This window comes from Micropterus dolomieu, linkage group LG17, assembly GCF_021292245.1.
Source record: "Micropterus dolomieu isolate WLL.071019.BEF.003 ecotype Adirondacks linkage group LG17, ASM2129224v1, whole genome shotgun sequence".
NCBI classification, from domain to species: Eukaryota; Metazoa; Chordata; class Actinopteri; order Centrarchiformes; family Centrarchidae; genus Micropterus; species Micropterus dolomieu.
The window spans coordinates 25528114-25549580 of NC_060166.1; the positions used below are offsets into that span (position 1 = coordinate 25528114).

General features: G+C 45.0%; 3 protein-coding genes and 1 long non-coding RNA gene across 6 annotated transcripts in view; 1 reads left to right on the plus strand and 3 right to left on the minus strand.

Moving 5' to 3' along the window:
• The window catches only part of LOC123986352 (IQ domain-containing protein J-like), a 60397-nt gene extending 59839 nt beyond the window's left edge, over positions 1 to 558 (minus strand). Inside the window, exon 1 of one of the 2 annotated variants that reach the window (XR_006828855.1) lies at positions 488 to 558. The gene's annotated coding sequence lies outside the window, so the exon portion shown is untranslated. The remainder of the gene's footprint in view (positions 1 to 487) is intronic. The other variant, XM_046074563.1, reaches the window with a different exon arrangement.
• An 8526-nt stretch (positions 559 to 9084) lies between these two features.
• On the minus strand, positions 9085 to 15783 carry LOC123986121 (DENN domain-containing protein 1B-like). The gene is made up of 16 exons (XM_046074214.1): positions 15644 to 15783; positions 15187 to 15251; positions 14525 to 14568; positions 13955 to 14004; positions 13734 to 13853; positions 13554 to 13623; positions 13365 to 13445; positions 13206 to 13271; positions 11902 to 11955; positions 11687 to 11797; positions 11336 to 11436; positions 11216 to 11261; positions 10985 to 11086; positions 10136 to 10261; positions 9796 to 9897; positions 9085 to 9105 (listed from the first exon to the last, which is right to left on the minus strand). The coding sequence occupies exons 1-16, from the start codon at positions 15658 to 15660 to the stop codon at positions 9085 to 9087; spliced, it is 1176 nt and encodes a 391-aa protein (XP_045930170.1). The 5' UTR covers positions 15661 to 15783.
• Positions 15784 to 16801: 1018 nt separating this feature from the next.
• Positions 16802 to 21365, minus strand: LOC123986350 (tubulin beta-4B chain-like). Its single transcript, XM_046074559.1, has 6 exons — positions 21295 to 21365; positions 19933 to 20258; positions 18789 to 18897; positions 18578 to 18688; positions 18133 to 18377; positions 16802 to 18046 (listed from the first exon to the last, which is right to left on the minus strand). Exons 2-6 carry the CDS (start codon positions 19987 to 19989, stop codon positions 17234 to 17236), a joined length of 1335 nt encoding a protein of 444 aa, XP_045930515.1. The 5' UTR covers positions 19990 to 20258; positions 21295 to 21365; the 3' UTR covers positions 16802 to 17233.
• On the plus strand, positions 19825 to 21461 carry LOC123986353. 2 transcript variants are annotated; one of them, XR_006828856.1, is made up of 3 exons: positions 19825 to 20412; positions 20835 to 20990; positions 21310 to 21461. It is a non-coding gene; the product is annotated as an uncharacterized LOC123986353 (long non-coding RNA). The 2 variants fall into 2 exon arrangements; XR_006828857.1 differs by having other exon boundaries at positions 19834 to 20412; positions 20835 to 20966.
• The last annotated feature ends 6 nt before the right edge of the window (positions 21462 to 21467 follow it).

Consider the following 21467-nt stretch of genomic DNA (forward strand, 5'->3'; position numbering starts at 1 on the left):
GAGGGGAGAGATGAAGAAGCTGGACAAAGAAGAAGAGTTTCTGGTATCTTACAAAGAAGAGAATAAACAAATGCAACCTCAAGATGTAAGGCTCGGGAGAGACTCAGGCCAGAAAAAAGAAGAGAAAAAGACGAACGAAAACAATGGGGACTTCTATAGCTTTTCCAAGGTGTAGGAGACAGTTGAGGGATCATGCTGCCTGTCTAAATCATCCCTCTTCATTTCTAAAAACCTTTCTATCAATCGTAAACAAACAAAATAAATAGGCAGATACATGAGGGTCTGCTTGCACAGGTATAACGCTATAGTAGTTTATATAGATTATAAATACATAAACAAAATAAAAGTTTTCCCTTAGAACTCACCAACATGGCCATGAGGTAATGTAAACTTTGCCACGGCTTCAAAAATTTTCAGAGGCACTAGCTTCTGCAGAGAGCACTTGGACATGACATATTGTGCTTTGGACAAAGTAGCACAGACTCACCTTTTTGGCTGGATTTTTACAATATTCTTTTGTGGATTGGGATTGACAAGTTGGAGAGCTGCAGGATGTCATTTGCATACGTAAATAAGGACATCCTGAGCCAAGTTCACTGTTACCATGGTGATAGTAGAAGATTCTGAGGACACGTTGGGCCAATATTTAAACTGCTAGAGGGGCAACTAGACAGGTGCTCTATATGTGGGTGCAAACAACGCACACAAACACACACATGCTTGCCACACACATACACATGCCTGCACCGTACAATTACAGTTGATGTGAATGCTTATGCAAATACAAAGGATTTCACAGTGGCTTCAAAGATTCAACAATCTACTATAGACAAAGGCACAACTTCAAAGCAAAGGCTCTTGGCTGGGAAGATTCCCCAACACACCAAAGCATACTAACATCCAACAACACTAATTTTTTCACACCAACATGTGCACATGGACCGCTTTAGAGGAACTCCTGGCATTCGGCCCATAGCAATCTCCAATCTATCCTCCTTTAGGTTGGTACACATAATGAATATGCATTCTTTACCGCATCACAAAGAAAAGCACATTAGAGGACGAAATGCCCTCCATTCCTCCCTGACTCATAGATCAAGAAGACATGAGAAAGGGCGGACAGAGATCAAATGCCCACAGGACATCTCCAGAGCATGCACTGGCACACTTAACACATTCAATATTACAAATACACATTTGCATACACAGACACTCACATATTCAGCATGGCTGAGTGGTTAAAGGTTAGTCTTGCAGAAGCTGACCTAAATCTCACATGGTCAGTTTTGAGTCTGAGATCTCAGTCTGGAAAACACTGACAGAGAATGCAAGCCTCACCAAAAAGCAAACTCTGAGGAGACGATAAGAAGACTTGCTGCCTCACAAATCTCCTGTGACTTGGGTTCAACTATTTACACATAGCATTGTAGAAATAACATCATGCATGACTTTGTAACTGCACTAATTCCAACATCAAATTAATTCAGAAACAACTCTGGGGGGTAATTTGTGATAGCTTTAACAGTAACTACAGATAACCCATCATATCTATCTGAAAATCAAAATAAAAGACAAAACAACAGCCCAGTGTATTAATATATTACTAGTTACTTATTACTTCTTAAAAAAGTAATATTATTACTTTACTTATTAGTGGGTGATAAAACTAACTAGTTACGTTTCCCACAGAATGACTGCGGGAGGGGGGGAGGTTTTAACTTTGGACAGGTTTGGGCCCTGGTGTTCACAAGAGAGAGAGAGAGAGCGAGAGAGAGAGAGAGAGAGAGAAAGCATGTATGATGCTTTGGCAATGTTGTTGTTACACATTCATGCCAATGTAAGCTACTTTGTTGAGTAGAGGGGGAGAAACGGAAGTTGTGATGCTGTTCTGGTTCAACAATGTGCAAGAGACGAAGAAAAATAAATAAAGATTTCCCGTCTTGGTTCAGACAACGGAACCTCCGTGTTGTTATTTTGGTAGCCACATAAAACGTATAGGTGAACTAATAACCGCTCGGTTACATTGGTGGCAGCGGTGGTCGTTTTGCTATGATGTCCGCCGAAGACAAAGTGTATTTTTTGAGACTGTCGAGGTAGTTTGTGAAAGTTTCAGCTAGTTAGCTCATGTTAGCCACTGCTAACACGCACGTAGCTTCACTTTGTACAGTGTTAGGCTAGCACGAGTCGGGGAGTTCATGCCGCGGTTTTGCCGTGCGGTTGTAGCAGGTAGCGAGGGTAGGCAGGAATTACATGCATGAAGACAATAACACACGGCAAGATGTGGAAGTATGACGAGGACCCCCTGGACTGCAGAGAGCGGCGTAGGGAAAGGCCATTTGCAGGCAATGTGAGGATTGAACTGCCGCCGCCCTTCGCGGGAGAGGAGAAACAAAGCTTTCCCTGCTGGGCCAGGCAATATGAGTTCGCTGTGAAGGCGCTGTGAAGGCGCTGGTCGGCGGCATTGGAGGCGACTGTGATTACGAACTGGCAAGGGTTTTTGCCGACGCGACTGACCAAAGCTGCTTTTCTCTTGTGGGATAGCCTGCCAGCGGCTGTTCAGGCCGACTATTCTGCAGTGAAGGAGAGGTTGCAGGAAGCATTTGGACAAAGACATTTTCTGGACTGTTTTTGGGCTAACCTCTCTGCTCGTCCACGTGCTTCAGGTGAGAGTTTGGAATTATATGCAGCAGAAATAAGCAAGCTAGTTCAAGAAGCGTTCCCTGGCTATGGTGACATAGCTCAGAAGGAGGAGAAATTTCGCAGGTTTCTGGCTGGACTTGATCCGACTTTGAGGGCCAAATGTCACGAACAGGGGGCTACTGATCTGGAAGAAGCTCTGGTCATTGCTGGCCGTTGTGAAGTGGCCAGAGAGACGTTAAAGATGGACTATGTCAACACGCGCGTACAGCAGCCCCCTGCTGGGGGTGGTGCAGCTGCTATGGTGCATTCCATATCGGATGGAGGTGGTTTGTACAGAGCTATGGACAGACTTCATGAAGAAATGAGGGAGATGAGGATGGAAATGAGACATCTGGCAGAGGAAAATAACCGACTGAGATCCAGTGACGGGAGAGGCAGGCTGAGAACCTCCTCACCAGGATGAGAAGGTCAGTGTCAGTGTGCTTGTGGGGAGCAGGGCTGCCAGTTACGTCGCCCCAGAGATGATCGGAGAGGGCGTTCACCTGACCGCGGCTGGCGTGAACGGAGAGCTGTGTGGGGACCCGAGGAAAGGTGGGATGCCCGGGTGCCCTGCAATAACCGAGCAGCCTCTCCAACGTGGCGGAGTCCCCAATCTGCTAGGGGTCCTTTTGATGAGGAACCACAGAGGAGGCGTGGAGTGCGTTTTCTCTCCCCCAAGAGGGAAGACCCAGCCAACCAGTCGGGAAAAGAGATGTAGCTGATGTTGCGGCCCAAACACCAGCTACCGTATCTATGGGCCCAATGGTGAGTGAAATATTTGTCCCCTCTACAAGCAATGCGCAGATTCGGGGCACAACAGAGCAGCGGCACACCTCATACGTGAGGGGAAACATTGAAGGCATGGAAGTCAACATGTTGGTGAACTCAGGATCAACCGAGTCATTCATCAGTGCAGAGTTGCGCATGGCTGTTTCGGCACTGCTTAGGCGACCTTTGAACGCTGACTTTATTGCTGCTCGTGCTGTAAATGGCCAGATGCTCGACACCTTGGGCACTGTAACCGCTACTCTGCACCTGGGAGGTGAATCTTGGCAGCAGGTGTTCTATGTGCTTAGAGAGTCCACACAAGCGGGACTATTAGGCCTGGACTTTCTCGCCTCAAACCACGCCCTTTTGGATTTTGCTCGAGGCAGACTGCTACTGAAAGACGCTGTAATTCCCCTTCTGAGTGCCAAAGATTTGATCCCTGAGTGTTGTAACGTTTCTATTGCAACTGCTGTGACATTGCCCCCCCTCATCGAGAAGCTGGTGCCCATGACTGTATCCCCGCCCGGGCCTGTGGATCAGCTCCCTGACTTTGTGGGCTACTTGGCGCCCAACCTCCAGACTAAAAGCGAGTGTGTGGTGGCTCACACAGTGACAGTGGTGAAGGACGGGGTGACCACAGCAAGCGTGTTGAATCCTACTGATAAGGACGTTATACTGCGAGAAGGCATGCATTTGGGGGAATTTTTTTCTGTGGATGACTCGGAGCTGGTGTCGCCCCCATGGGTCCCGGTGGAGACTGCCCCTGCTGTTCCGCAGACTGTGGTGCCCTTGGTGTCGCTGGAAGAATCTTCGGCCAGTCTGCAACAGAAGGCGCTACTAGTGTCGCTGCTGGCGGAACACAAGGGGATATTTAGCACTTCAAATGGGGTGCCTGGCAAATGCACACTCGTCAGACATCACATTAAAACTGGTGACCATCCTCCCCTGCGTCAGCATGCATACCGGACCTCGCCAGAGAAGAGGGAAGAGATGGACCGGCAGGTGGCAGCCTTGTTAGCCAATGGGGTAATTGAGGAGAGCTGTAGTCCCTGGGCCTCACCTGTCGTCCTAGTAAGAAAGAAAAATGGTGAGTGGAGATTTTGCATTGACTACCGCCACTTGAACTGCATCACTATTAAAGACTCTCACCCCCTCCCCAGAGTGGATGACACCTTGGATGCGTTGGCAGGCTCCCTGTGGTTTAGCACCCTGGATTTCTCAAATGGCTACTGGCAGGTTGAGGTTGCGGAAGAAGACCGGGAGAAAACGGCATTCACGACAGGCAGGGGCCTGTACCAGTGGCGTTCGATGCCCATGGGCCTCACTAACTCACCCGCGACGTTTCAACGCATGATGGAGCTGGTGCTCAGGGGGCTTCCGTGGCAAGTGTGCATGGTGTATCTCGATGATGTACTGATATACAGCCCCACATTTGAGGACCACCTCTCCACTCTACCTAAGGCTCTCTTCCAGAATTCAGGCGGCTCGGGATCATGTGGTTTTCCTGGGCCATGTTGTCTCTCGCCATGGCCTGCAGCCAGACCCCCGGAACACGGACAAAGTCAGGACCTGGCCCACACCGCGGAATCCGACTGAAGTGCGGGCATTTGTGGGGCTTTGCTCTTACTACAGACGTTTTGTCAAGGACTTTGCCAAGCAGGCTGCCCCCTTGCACCGCCTGACGTGTAAAGACACTCATTTCCAATGGACTGCGGAATGTGATGCTGCATTTGAGTACCTGAAAAGGGTGCTCTCATCGGCCCCAGTGGTTACTATGCCTGACTTCCGCGTCACCTTTAAGGTGTACACGCACGCCTCCACAGACGCAGTGGGGGCTGTGCTGGCTCAAGACAGGGATGGACTGGAACGTGTGGTGGTCTATGCGAGTCAGTCGCTCACTCACACTGAAAAGCGCTGGTCCACATTCGACAGAGAATTGTGTGCTGTTGTGTGGGCTGTACGCCAATTCAGGCACTACATTGGGTCGGCCGCATTCACCATTATAACAGATCATAAGCCTCTGCTGGGGCTCCGCAACATGTCTATTGACAAGGATCCCACAGGCAGAAGAGCGAGATGGATACTGGAGCTGGATCCTTTTAACTGGGCCATACAACACAGGGATGGTCAACGGCATACTAACGCTGATGCTCTGTCACGGCGGCCCCCAGATCCCGAGCCTGGACCAGTTACCGGCACTTCGAAGGGGGCGGCCACCCAGGTGAATGCCATAGACTCAGATGGGGAGTCTGGTGCCCACCACAATGACACACTGCAGTCTCAGCCGCAAGCTCTGTGTCCCCAGATTTCAGACCTCGCCACTGGGGGGCAGCATGGGGACACACGCGGTGAATCAGAGGACCTGTCTTTTATGCATGCACTGTCACACGATGGGTCCGGCATGAAAGAATTGCAACAAGCTGATCCAGACATTGGTAGGGTATTGGAGTGGATTGAGAGCAGTGGATCCAGACCACCTCGGGGGCAGATGAGAGGTAGCTCCCGGTGGCTTAGGAAATTATGGACTGAATATCCTCGCCTTTCTGTTGTGAATGGACTGCTCTGCCGGACTGTGAATTCCTCCCTCACGGGGGATGCTCAGTGGTTGTGCCCTCCTTGCTTGTGCCGGAGGTGTTGCAGCACCTTCATGGAGGCCCAGCAGCTGCACATTTCTCAGCGGAGAGGGTATAGGAACGAGCAAGGCAAACCTGTTTCTGGCCCTCTATGTTTAAGGACATTAGGCGGTGGTGTGAGCAATGTGTCCCGTGCCAAACCCGCAGGGCCCCTGTGCCTAAGCGGCGTGCGCCGATGGGGGGGTCCCAGGTAACTCGGCCCTTCCAGAGAGTGGCAACTGACATTCCAGAATTGCCAGTGACTTCAAAGGGTAACAGATATGTGTTAGTGGTTGAGGACTACTTTACCAAGTTTGTGAATCTGTATGCCCTTCATAATCAGACGGCCCAAACGGTAGCGCAATGTTTGTTTGAGGACTATGTGTTAGTTCATGGCATCCCCGAGGCTGTTCACAGTGATCAGGGCTGGCAATTTGAGTCTGAGATTGTCCAGAGACTGTGTCAACGTTTGACGATTAAAAAGACACGCACCACACCATATAATCCCAAGTCAGATGGGATGGTTGAACGCTTTAATCGGACTCTCATTGACCAGCTTGCCAAGTCACTACTCGCATGTGGGGGTGAGTGGGACAATTATCTGAAGCATGTGGCTTTCGCCTATAACACATCTGTCCATGCCTGCACCAACTACACCCCTTTCTATTTGACTCACGGCAGGGAAGCCCGGGTCCCCGTGGATGTTTTGGTGCCCTCTCAGTTTGGGCGTTCGGATTTACCTTTTTCTTATGCTGACTTTGTGACCTCTCTGACGGGGAGGCTGGAGACTGCTTTCAGTGGCGCACGGCAGTGGGGTGCCAGCGCCTATGAGAGACAAAAACTGTACCATGATGCGGCTGCCCGCCACCGACCATACTCAGTGGGGGACCTGGTGTGGCTGCACAATCCTACTGAGGACCGCATGAAACTTGCTCCCCACTGGAAGGGCCCCTACAGGGTGCTGGCTGTGTTGGACTCTCAGGGCGAGCCGGGACTCACCTATCGTATTGGAGATCATCTGACCGCTGCTGGACAGGAGCAGGTGGTCCATTATGATAGACTGAAACCCTACACTCTACTGAGGCCACCGAGTTCTTCGTGTAGCCCCCCGGCTCCTCTTCATGTTCCCTCGCTGTTGGATGAGTGGCTGCTGGATGTGGGGAGTGGGGCGGAGGAGCTTCTGGCCACTGGTGGTTCTGGGACTGTTTATGTTAGAGACTCCGGTAAACCACAGCAAACTGTTTCTCGTGCCGGCAGAGTGGTGAACCGACCGGTTCGTTTCCAGGACTTTGTCACTTATAAGTAATGGTTTTCACCTGTTAGTGCGGTTCGATGTTGCAGTGCCAAAATGTACTGAGGTTATGTGGGTTAATGCATTCCCTCGCTGGTGTGGTTCATTTCGCTTGCGTGTGTTGATCCGCTAGTGTGTATCAGCCACCTCTGGTATACGGTAGAGATTAGTGGGGCATACTTTGCTGGGACTGTGTTTTTTTTGTGTGCGTGCCATGCATTATATTGTTTCCTGTGTCATGTCAAATTTTATGTTGGGGTGTGTTTTGGCAACCAAGTGACTCCTGCTGTTAACATGTTTGTTGTTGTTAGTGGTGTTGCTGAAACGAGGACGTTTCTTTTTGTAAGGGGGGAGGTATGTAAGCTACTTTGTTGAGTAGAGGCTTTTATTTTGAAGTAGGGGAGAAACGGAAGTTGTGATGCTGTTCCGGTTCAACAATGTGCAAGAGACGAAGAAAAAATAAATAAAGATGTCCCGTCTTGGTTCAGACAATGGAACCTCCGTGTTGTTATTTTGGTAGCCACATAAAACGTGTAGGCGAACTAATAACCGCTCGGTTACATATATATATATATATATATATATATATATATATATATATATATATATATATGTATATATATATATATATATATTTTTTTTTTAGTACTAGCACATTGTCTAAATAAATACTACAAATGAATGAAGCACATGCTACGTCTACAATATAATTTATAACCAACATACAGAAAACCCTAAGAGCTAAACTACAAATACAATAAATGGAGGTGATGGACAGCTAAGGAATTGGAAGATGTGTAGGCCCCTCTCACAAACAACAGGTCCCTTGCACCCTGAAGGTAAGTATGACTGGAAAGCAGTTAGGCTTAGTTAGTTAGTGACGATCCAAGTCAGACAAACACACTGAGCCAAGAAACTTTTTGTTGCCGCAGCTATGCAGCTACCAGAATTACGGCGCTTCTGACGTTGCGCAGTAGACGCTGGTGCCAACAGGAAGTAGTCCTGAATTAGTATTTTATCCAAAAGTATTGGCACTGTAAGGCAAATTCCTTTGTTTTTGTTGTTCACTGAAGACATTTGGGTTTAAGATCAAAAGATGAGTATGAGACAAGAGTTCAGAATTTCCCTGGTATTCACATCTACATGTGTTAAACAACTTAGGACATGATTTGAACATGCTGGATTAATAAATGCGGAAGTCCCTTAAACCTGCATTCAGTCAAACGGTCAGCAGGGGGTGACTCATCTGGTTGCAAAAAGAAGTCCGGCTCCATTAGAAATAATGGTAAAATGACCCAACTTCTCAGCTGATTTAGTACCTCAGTAAACACTTTCCTAATGAGTTTATGGTCTCAATCGCTAGTTTCAGGTCTTCTTCAACACAACATGATGTTCATTTTGTAAATTATGGTCCCATTTAGAGAAAAACAGACCATATAGCAGAGTATGCTTCATGGCGGGATTATCTATGTTTGTTTTAAGCCTGTTGTTCGCTAGACAAAATTGTCAGCCCAGTTAAAATGACAGTTAACGTGACTTACAGACGCACCTAGCTAGCTCCACACACAGCTGTTCCCTCCACCGTCTCGTCCAAATATGGTCACTTCCGGGCACTTCCTGGTTGCTAAAAATCAACATAGCGGCGCCCTATTGGCCAAACTCGAGGCTTCAAAACAGCAGTCCACAAACAAACAGGCGACGTCACGATGACTACGTCTACTTCTTATTTACAGTCTATGGATTAATAGCTGGGCTCTAGACCAGAAGGATAGATGGTTGAGAAACAGCCAAAGAGGAAAAGATCTGAAGAGTGCAAAACAAGCTATATGTTTGGGCGAAGATCCGTGTTAACATTGGTGAGGTGTTTCAGTGCTGGAGAAACCTCAAAATTTTTTGCTGTTTCTGCTCTACAGGCTAGTGACGGTAGATTTGCGGTTTCACACAAACGATAGGTCAGTATTGGCTTGTCCGTCTGATGTCATGTTGTATTTGTCCGTAAAATCGTTTTAGAAGGGTTGTATGGCCAAAAAGACCTAAAAATACAAGTTTTGCTAGGACAGTGGGATTATTTGGGTTGATTCATAATATGAAATTTTAGAGTAGGTAGCCTAATAGTGCCAGAGAAATTATGACCATTGTTCGCTTTGCAATGGATACACATGTATCGTCTCCTCTTATCAGTCACTGTACAATTATATATAATTATATGTATATATTATATATATAATAATTCTCGCTAGTATTTTACTCTGTGCGCTTGCATTCTTCTAAATACCAGGTCTGAAATAGCAGCCTGGAACACCTGATCTGCATCAAAGGATGTCAGATACATTTATTAACCAGTTACAACACTTTAATTCTCTGCCCAACAAGCCCTTCCCCAGTGTTATAATTGCAGTATCTGTCCAGCAGAGGGCAGTGGATGACATGAGGCACAGTGTGTACCTGTTTGAAGCACTGTAAATGAATGGCACTCTGTAGGAACTGCCTCATACTGGAAGACTTGTGATCTAGAAACAGCTCCTCACTGAACCACATTTCACCCTCCTGCAAAGAAAAGAAGAGAGAGGAGAGAGGTACAACAAAAGAGATACACATGGGACTACTGTCTTGATAATTGGCATGCAGATAACAATTTAAATCGTTAAGGCAGTTTTTCAAATACATATAAAAGTGTAAACAATATATTTTAACAAACTGTTGAATATTTACACCACAGCTGTTATTTTTATTATTAAAATATAGGTGTTAAAGTCTGCAATAAGCCTTTCTATGAGTGACTTACCTCGTGACCCTGCAGCGCATCCCTGTAGCCTCCAAACAGCAGAGCCTGAGCTTTGAGGAAGGCCCTTGAGACACCACAGCCAGGAGATACCGCCTGACGCTTCAAACACGCCTTCAGCCCGGCCATCTGGAGACATAATTACATTTATATGTGCAATATACTGTAGATCCAGAGCAATGTGACACATGGGAAGTGGAGGGTGGGGGCTAAAATCTAGTAGAGTGTCCCTGACTGTGTTCATACAAATGATACTGCATCTAATAGGCAATTTCCATTGCAGGAACTTTTAGAGGGGCTCCCAGGAGCCATTTCAGGAACTCCCAGCAACCTAATTTTGAATGCTCAGCCACAGTTTCTGGCCCCAGAATGTCCCTGCTCTAAGGGTAGCAACTTTGACTGTAAAGGAATTATTGGGGCGGAGCTTTAATCATCAGTGATTAGTCCCAAATCTCATGCTGCTACAATGTGGACTGTGTAAAGAATTTATTCACACAGTAACCAAGAAAGGGGTGACTGTTTGAAGAAACATCCTCATGGGTTAAAATTGAATCTCAAACTGTCAATGTAATTTTGAAATCTGTTATCAGTCTAATTTCAAAATCTTCTTAGTACTGCAGATGTTGTGCGCACGCAAAAAGGATTAAGAAGAACAAGCTTTACTTCCTAGTTTATTTCCTGAGTGTATTTCCTGTTTGCTACGCATATCGCCAGGACACCTGTATCCTTGAACACACAAGGATCACCTGATTCTGTGGTACAGACTTCCCATAAATAACATACTTTCCTTACTATAACAGTGAAGTGTTAAGACAACAAAAATATACTATATATATAGTGAGTATTTATTACCACATCTGAAGGTATCCTTTTAAGGTCGTCAAAGGGGGTTTCGAGAGTGTTTGTGTCCACATTTAGAATCACTACTTCCTCCAACCCACGACTCCTCACCCGCTGCCGGACAGACACAGAGACATTGTGATCTGTTGGGTCTTTAACTTAGTGGGGACAAACCTGATAGATTCATAAGTTTGGTAATATTTGAGTGACTTTACTCTGAAATAGTTTTAATCAGTAGTTTACCTCAGATAGACTGGTGTGAACTCCAATGAGGTATGGCATAGGTGCACTGTAACCAAAAAGTGTGAATCAGTTGTATAGATAGATAGATAGATAGATAGATAGATAGATAGATAGACTTACCAGCAGTAGTCCAGTAGGTGGGGTGGCAGGACAGGGATGAAGATGTGTTGCCAGTACATGGGGTATAACACAGCACTGAGTGCATACACGCAAGACGTCAGCTACACACAACACAAAATGGAGGACTGTTTCAGAACATAACAACACAGGATACACAATGTTGCCTGTGTGGTCTATCACAGGCCACATATAGTGTCCAATGCGCGACTTCGGAGATTATTCTAGTGAAATGAGGTCCGCCTATTGTCAGATATCATTATAGGTTAGGTGGGTTTCCAAAGAATGAATGTTCTTCTGTACCAGGAAGTAAATAAAATCCTATAAGAAATAGAACAAAAACTTGTGTCTTACAGTGCTGAGTTTGCTGGCAAAGATGAGGATGCGTCTCTCAAACAGCATGCTGGCATAGAGCTGCAGCAGGTTCCCCACATCTACTGCCACAATCAGCTCTGTCAAGTTCCTCTGGTAATCCAACAGACACATGCATCAGTTTGAATGGACATCGTGTACAAAACCCCACCTGCTTTGTGGGGTATAGGATATAAACCTGAATCCTGCATACTCACATTTTCAGGGATGGAAGGGAGACTTCTGGGATCTGGAGCGATGAAGTATGGAACCTGATCAAATCAAATAAAACAAAACAATGAGAACATGCGTGCATTACAGGTTGCAGGATCAGACTTTTCATTCCAAAATACTGTATCCTTTAAATAATGCTGTTGTTAGATGTGAACTCTTGTGTAATGTAATGTCTTACTGGTATGTGTCCTGTAAGTTATATACCTTAAAATGTTCACGAAAATGATCCCCCTTTTTAAAAGTATTTATGGTTGTATTTTTTCTAATTTCCTCTCTATATGCAGTAGAAATGTTCATATTTAGTGGCAGAGTCCACCATTCCTTTATTGGATTAAAATAGCGGTTGCTCTCTTTACACTGTATCAGAGCTGTATTAATTTAATGCTAATGCAAACCAGAATGGGTATTGATTGAAATTGTATATATTACAACTTTAATAATATTTTCTCTATTTTTAGAATTGTTTTAGATGAATTAATGATACATGTTTCTTACAATTGGAGGTTTTGTTATCTTGGAATGAAACTCTTCAAATGCAAAAATCCACAACCAGCTATAGATTTGAGTCACATAGAGAGCCTAAGTCCCCCCCCCTTCCGGTGGACTACCATGGGACCGTATTTCGGAAAAATGTTGCAAGGTAATCAATGGCAAGGGACAACAAATATATTGATCCCGTTTGAATTGTGCCCTGAATTACACATATGATGGTTGTCAATTTAAAACATTTTAAAGTCAAGAAAGTTGCAATTTGTTGTAAAGCTGTTGAGGAATTAAGACTGTGAAAATACGTATTTTCACAGTCTTAATACCTGAAAGACCACAAACCCAAAAGTCCTGTATGTTACGTCGTAACTGTTTCTGTCAATGACTGAAGCTAACGTCAAAAAACTTACATGAGAGGATGATGTGATAAAAGGACCAGGAGTCGTTGGATTAAACACATAAGGTGAGATATATTTCAGTGTGGAACATGGCGTGTGACTTAGGCTCTCTATTTAGGTATTTCTCGTAAGACAAAACAGTTGTTGTGGAGTCAGTACAATCATGGGTTATTCATGGGTTATGGATACATAGATAACTGTTTCAAATATAACAAATGGCAGACGTTAGGGCAAATTGTGTTATCTTTGGATTAAACATTTAGTTAGAGGGGTGAGTGACATGGTTTTAGTCCACACGCATCAGGTTTAGCAACCAAGCACAGACAGCTGAAGACTTCCAGCAGGGGTTAGTCTGTATCTGCTCGGCTGTTATTCCAGACCACATCAACTCCAGTAGGACTCACCCCGTCTTCTCCCTCTGAGTGTCCAACAGGATGGGACACTTCTGTGCTGACCAATAGCTGCGCTCCCTCAGAAAAAACACAACACGCTAACCACTTATAAAAAAGCAGCCATAAAGTCAAGTGTGACTCCTGGTTCTCATTGGTTAATTAGAGATTTACCATCTGCAGAGTGACAGATCCAGCCGCCAGTGGTATGGGCTGCTTATAGAGCGCAGCCAGCAGCACTTTCATCTCATTGGTCTGTTGAAAAGATGATGGTTTGTTATCTAAATGATACTCATACAACAGAGTGTGGATTAGAGACTAACAGAGGAGCAGAAAGATTACACACAAGCGATGGAAACTCACCTGTCCTTTTGTGAGGTAATCGGCCAAGTTGTTGAGAAGTTTGTAAAACACTTCAAACCATGGAAGATAACTGTAATTGATTAAAAATGGGTTTTGTTGTGGTGTTAAAGGCATGAATCAACTTGACATGAGGATTCCTCTTTCAAACCGCCCCTTGCACACATTCACACACAAATGTACCTGAGTATGCAAAGGCAGGTACGTGTGCTGTTGGTGAGACGACAGAAACCAAACCGCTGGCATCCCTCAAGGTCAGTCAAAACAAAAGTAAAGTGCTGCACGGCCACTCCATCCCTCACTCTGTGCAGATAGGTGTAATGATTGAGGACGTGTAGAAGAACAGACTGACTAGAAATGTAAGCTGGAGTAAAGATAAGCATTAGCCAGCCAGTTGTACTCACCTTTGTACGTCATACGGGAAGCAGAACCTGGGTAATGTCTGACAAGACTCCTATGGTGGGATAGAATTGTGTGTATAAAATTAAAGTGAAAAAATTACTTAACAAGACTAAGAATCTACAGCCATGCTAGTGGCTCTGTAAGGCTGTACTTAGGCATGGTGGTGCTTTAACCTAAAAGTCAGCATGCTGATATATTCACAGTGACAATGTTAATGTTAGGCAGGTATCATTTACCATGTTTGTGATCTTAGTTCAGCGTGTTTGCATGTGAACATTTTCTAATTAGCATTAAACAAAGTACAGCTGAGGCTAATGGGGAATTCAGCAATTTTGCAGGTATTTGGTCACAAACCATAGGATTGGACATATGCTGTACAAATGTTTGTACAAAAGTTCATAGCATCCCATTGTTGTTATCATAGCTCAGTTTGAACCAAAGTGGAGCACCAACCAACACTGCAATCCCTAGAGCCACACCATTAGCATAGCTAAGCTGCTATGATCATTGTATTGTGACAGTATATACACAAATGTTATAGGTTTCCAGCAACAGGAGACATGAGTGGCTACCTCATCATTGAAGTCCTCTGGAAACTGAAACAGTACACCAGGATCTATAACATTAAAAAGAATGAATAGATGAATGAATCTCTCTTTACAAAGTATTTTAAGAGTTCTAAATTGTAAACAAAGAGAAGAAACAGTATATTTGGCAACAACTGGGCAAAAAAGTATTTAGTGCTTTTAACCCCTTCAGTTCACACCCACCTGCTCAGTCTGTCAAACTACCACATGTTCCCATCTGGTTTAAGTTTGACTAGACAGGCTGTGTGGCTTTTTTTCAGATCACATGACAGGAAGTATGAGCAACTCTCAGCTCAGCAGAAGCACCTTCATATACACTAGGCCTTATCTGCTTATCATTTTATAATAATTATAATAATAATAATTAGTGTTGCTTTTTATGTTTGAAGTCAGTTTCAGATGTTAGTTACCGTCAGATTGGTGTAGTGTGTCATGTCGAAACAAGAAATGACAAATGACTTAATAGAATATGAATAGAGTCACAGGAGGAATTTGAGGAACAATTTTAATCAGCTTCTTTGTTGTTGCTGTTGATTTCAGTTACTTCTGTTCTATAGCTGAAAATGCAGTTCTAGTAGAAACACAAAAGGCGATTCACAGTAATTGCAAACACAACCTGGGCCAGTTGTGCTGCTGGGAGGACTCACCTTTGTCTCTGGCTACAGGGCAGGTTGCTTCAAAGAACCAGTAGAAGGTTCGCTCAGGGTTTTGCCTGACAGGATAGAGATACACAGCACTGATGTGAGATTATACTTTATATAGAAAGATTATAAACCGTGTTACCCACCAAAACATGTGCACATGCTGAGACATGTCAGGGTATCTGCCCGATATTTATCATATTACTGAAATTCAAATTTCATAAAGAGACAAGTTCTACAAAAAATGGGATTAAAATACACATCAGACACAGATTAACATTTTGCTCTGCTTTGAACAAGAGCAGGTCTACCGTGAAGTGTATGGCAACACATAAAGGGCAACAGAGTTGCTGCAGGAAACTTCCTGTGCAGTTGTGAGAGGAAGTAATAAAAACCACAAGAACAGACTGACGGGCAGAGTGATGATGATGGAAGGCGAGCAAAAATAACATTATTAACTTACTTCAGTCTGGAGCCCATGCTGTCCAGATGTGTCTGTGTCCATGTGTTTGTCCAGGGGGACAGAGATCTCCAGCAGGTGTGTTAGATAGTAGTCATACCTCTGATGTAGCAGTGGTGTAAACGAAGGCAGACAGCAGCAGCAGTCTGCACAATCAGCGCCGGAGTGACAGAACACTTCCTGATCTATGTCAGTATGTGCGTTCTGTCAATGTGTGTATGTACGAATGACGTCTGTTATAAGACGACCTCTTCACACTCTCAGCCTTCATATTCACTTGTCTTAAATTTTCTTTTCTTTTGACGATCCCCCCGTTTCCTTTAAGACTTATATCTTCTCATTTATTAAGAAAAATATAGCCATCAGGTCAAAAGGTAGCCTTTAATTACAAAACACTGCACATATCTGCATGAGCAGCTACTGGAGTAATCAACTTAAGAGTAAAGCTTGTGCATTTTCATTTGGTAAATCTCTACATAACCATTAGAGCTGTTGATATCTGATCAGGCATTACATAAAGAGCACCTGCCATTAATACTCAGTCATGAAACAAAGTCTCCACAACTTATAGAGCCTCTTGTAGTGTATCAAAGACTCTAGAGCTGATGCTGATAATGTGTTTAGCACTTGATTTAAACATAAAAACACATGCTTTATGTCTCATGTAGCCGACATGTAGAGCTTCCTCTGTGATGAGTCTTGATATTGCTGAGATAAGCAGGCTTCAAAACCCCCTTCTTTTCCTATAGAGAAGTATGGAATAACAGAGTATTTTATGTGAACAGGTTACATTGTGGAAAGGAGGCGAACAAGGCATCCACATCCTGCTCAGAGGCACTAAACTTATAGATCCTATACTGCCTCCTTGTGGTGGTCAAGCAAAATTGCCTAATCTGTAGACAATGCTGATCTCCATTTTGCTATCATACTGTGACATCAAGAGTAAAACTGAAAGCTTAACTGTGCATCCTCCAAAGTAAAAGATTCTCTGTTGGATCTATTTCAGTCAATAGGCGTTTATTTTTGGAAAATATGTCAGCAACACTTTTCACACACAAATGTTCAGTTACCTCCTTATTTAGCTTGTATCTCATTTTAAAATGTGTTAAAATTCACAATGTGTCACACACACACACAAGAAGCCCACGAACACACAAAGGGTAATGTTTCCAACAAATTTATTTCAATCAATGCCAAATTAGACAAGTGATCAAATGTGCATGGGTTGAACAGTTTTATCGAATACTTGGCCCAGGTATGGAATTGATGATGAGAAATGAACATTAACAGAAAGCTACTGACAACACACCACAAGCACACCTGTGTTAGCTACCTCTATATGAGCACTGAGATGAGGGAGACAATTTAGTGTTGTGAATCCTACTCTGGATGGACGAAAAAGGGGGACTGTCAATGAAAGAAAGAGGAGAGGCAGAGATTAAAGGAAACAGAGGGAAAACAGGGGTAAGAGAACAGGGAAAGGTGAATACTGTTTTAAAGAAGTCAGAGAAAGAGAGTAGAGTAGGCGTGAAATAAGTGGATGGGGGTGGAGTTATGATGAGTGCAGTTGAGAAATGATGATGGCATTAAGCCTTAAGCCACCTCCTCCTCTCCCTCCTCCTCAAACTCTCCCTCCTCAGCCGTGGCATCCTGGTATTGCTGGTACTCGGACACCAAGTCGTTCATGTTGCTCTCCGCCTCTGTGAACTCCATCTCATCCATGCCCTCGCCGGTGTACCAGTGGAGGAAGGCCTTGCGGCGGAACATGGCGGTGAACTGCTCAGAGATGCGCTTGAACAGCTCCTGTATGGCCGTGCTGTTGCCAATGAAGGTGGCGGCCATCTTGAGCCCACGGGGCGGGATGTCACACACAGCTGTCTTGACGTTGTTGGGGATCCACTCTACGAAGTAGCTGCTGTTTTTGTTCTGCACGTTCAGCATCTGCTCGTCCACCTCCTTCATGGACATGCGGCCACGGAAGACGGCGGCCACGGTCAGGTAGCGGCCGTGGCGTGGGTCGCAGGCGGCCATCATGTTCTTGGCGTCAAACATCTGCTGAGTAAGTTCGGGAACAGAGAGTGCTCTGTACTGCTGGCTGCCCCTGCTGGTGAGCGGGGCGAAGCCGGGCATGAAGAAGTGCAGACGAGGAAAGGGCACCATGTTGACGGCCAGTTTGCGGAGGTCAGCGTTGAGCTGGCCGGGGAAACGCAGGCAAGTTGTCACCCCACTCATGGTGGCAGAGACTAGGTGGTTGAGGTCTCCATAAGTGGGCGTGGTGAGTTTGAGGGTGCGGAAGCAGATATCATACAGGGCCTCGTTGTCGATGCAGTAAGTCTCGTCTGTGTTCTCAACCAGCTGGTGAACAGACAGGGTGGCGTTGTAGGGCTCCACCACTGTGTCTGACACCTGGCGGCACAACACAAAAAGGTCAGCGGAGTAAAAGGCCAGAACAGGGAAAAACACCAATAAACACTGTGCCATGATCGCTGTACCTTAGGAGAAGGCACCACACTGAAAGTGTTCATGATACGATCGGGGTACTCCTCACGGATCTTGCTGATGAGCAGAGTTCCCATACCCGAGCCGGTGCCACCGCCCAGGGAGTGTGTAAGCTGGAAACCCTGGAGGCAGTCGCAGCTCTCAGCCTCCTTCCTCACCACATCCAGGACCGAGTCCACCAGCTCAGCTCCCTCTGTGTAGTGGCCCTTTGCCCAGTTGTTACCGGCTCCACTCTGGCCTTAAAAGAAAGGGTTAATTACAATCTGCCCTTTGAATAGCCAGCCTTATTTATCCTGCCAAAAGGTAAACAATTTTTTTACTTCTTCTACACTATATGGAAGGCAACAATTCTCTCTAATGATAACTAACTGATAATTAATATGACCTTTCTTTTTCCTATGTAATAACCAACGTGTGTGTGTGTCGTTGATCATATACCAAAGACAAAGTTGTCGGGTCTGAAGATCTGTCCGAAGGGGCCAGAGCGGACAGAGTCCATAGTGCCTGGCTCCAGATCCACTAGGATGGCCCTAGGCACGTACTTCCCACCTGGAACACAATTTCATGTGTCAAAAAAGGAGTATTTAGAAAAGACAAGACACAAAAGTTGCAGTACCACATGTGTGTGTTTGTTTTTAACAGTCCTGACCTGAGGCCTCATTATAGTAGACATTGATTCTGTCCAGCTGCAGGTCACTGTCTCCATGGTAGGTTCCCGTTGGGTCAATGCCGTGCTCATCACTGATCACCTCCCAGAACTACAGACAGGTCGACAGAAACCAGTTAATAAGCAGATTAGTTAAACTAAACTGTAAATTAAACACCTGACTCTGTAATATCTCAGCACATAATATGAACTGCCTACATTCACATTACTACTTGCTGAGCCACAGCAGCCCCAACGTGAGCATTACGGAGCTGAAATAAGCGGTTAATCAATTAATTAAAAAACTATTTGCTTGTTCCAGCTTCTCCAATGTGAGGATTTGCTGCTTTTCTCTGTTTTGATATTAATCCGTTCAGACAAGACAAAAAGCAAGCAATCTGAAGACGTCACCTTGTGATGGCCTGTTTTCGCTATATCGTATAGCAAATGACTAATCGATTCATTAAAAGAATAAAGATCAGATTAATCAATCATAAAAACAATTGCAGCCTCAAAACAACATCTGAATATTTTTTAAGTTCATCAACCTCAAATCAATCTCTGGTTCACAGATCCCTTCAAATGGGTTAATCTACATTTGAAATGAGGCTAAACCTACACTCGTTAAATTATGCAGATGATGATGGTGTTATTACCTATTAGGCCTTATTATTATAACAGTTAAATATGACCTAAAAACAGTGTTTGTTGAAAAACTGCGTTCCAGTGCATTCTGTGTCTGAGCCACACCCCACTCTCTTTCTCTGTCTCCCTGACCCCACACTGTGTCGTCTGTCTAAAACCCCTGTGATTTCAGAAGTCAAATCAATCTCATCAGACACACGCACACAGTTAACAGTGACAGAGGGTCAGCTGAGGTGTTGTCGTTTATTTAAAGAGCATCAGCAGCGGGGATGTCTCGACTTGCCACCGCCCATCCTGAACGATGCTATTGTACGCTGCCTTCGCTACAGTCTTATACAACACTTTCCACTCCACGAAGTTGACCTATTTAACGTTTCCGGTGGACATCATGTCCTCTTGATGCAGGCATGAATACGGTTAAACGTGAATGCATATAAAAAAAACCCGACTGCAGTTAACAGGCAGATTAAAAGCCGACGGGTGTGTGTGTGTTTTTTTATACCTTTGCTCCAATCTGGTTCCCGCACTGCCCGGCCTGCAGGTGCACGATCTCACGCATGTTGTAGCTGCGGTTTGTGTGTGGGGGTCTCACAGAGAGCTGGAGAGAAACAGGGGAAGCTGACGACGGGCTCCGGTTCTGCGGCTGTTCGGTCCTGGCACTCCCGGTTCAGTCGACAGTCTGGCTGAATGGCGGAGGAGCTGTGGCTGCGTTGTAAGCTCTGTCTCGCCCTTCCCATCGTCCGCGGCTGCGCCGTTACTCCCGGTGCTGCAGCATGACGTCATCACCATGGCAACGGGAACCGGGCACTGCCGGAAAATTTGGCCTGCCTAGGCCGGTTTGTTGGGATTGACATGCATGTGAGACAACCCTGAATAACCGAGATTAACTTTCTTCTTAAAACTCACGTCTCCCAGCCCCGGGCTTAGCCGTCTGTAATGAATAGCCTACCGATGGAACTTGATGTGATGGCTACATGCAGGGGTGGGTGAGGAAGACAGTGTTATGAAGAAAGTAGGCTATGTGTTTTGCTTGTTGCATTTATAGCAGATATAGCTACTGGGCAATAATGTGTGAATTATATGTGTCTGGGTGTGGGCTTTCATCAGCACTGATCATATGGGATGGACATATAGCGAAACCTAGGCATCAGCCTGGCCCCTGGGCAAACATTTGTTGTTGGGCCCCTGTTGCCACTGCCACACCCCTCTGTGAATTGTCCTATGGCTTAACATCTGTGCACATAAACACAAAAGTGTTCACATAGCCTATGTCTGTCTCAAATGTGCACCTCCCAGGCTAAAACTGCCAAATTCATGACCTCAGTGAATATTTTGCGTGGACAACCCAATAAAATGTGGTCCATCGTTAGTAGCTTGTTATTTTGTTTGTGCTGTTGCCCTTAGAGACAGGAAGTCAGAAAACAGAGACTGGAAGGGAGTGGGGAAGGAAGCAGATGTTGCTAGTCACCAAATGAGATGGCATTCCCAGTCCTCTTCTTGCAGGCGTCAATGTTTTTACAAAGAAAACATCAAAAGGTGAATCAGGAGGTAAAATCTGATGTGAGTGATCATTCACTGAACAGCAGTCTTAAATCAACTGAACACAATCTGGATATAGGCCTAGAGCAGGCTATCTGAATTCATTACTGTGAACCACAGCTGGCCTCTTTTGATTATACTATACTTATACTAAATGGTTCTTAATGATTTGCCAACATTAATAAGAGCAAACACCAATATGATCTTAAAGCACCACATAGATCACACAGTGCATCAGTTATCAATTTAGGTCTTTCGGTGTCTTCTAAAAACATGCTGAATATTTTGAAAACAGTTTGTAATCTAGGCTAGTCTCTAACGTTACCTGTCTGCCGTTTAGTTCTGATCAGGTAGTGTATGGTGTCACTGTTACATCCATGGCTGTTGTGGTGGCAGCCCGGCTGACGGTGAGTGTCCTGGTTTTTCCTCCTTTTTATCAGTTTTCTGCTTTTTCCCTTGGTTTCCTGTTCTCTGCCCGCCTCTCTGTGTTTTCTCCCC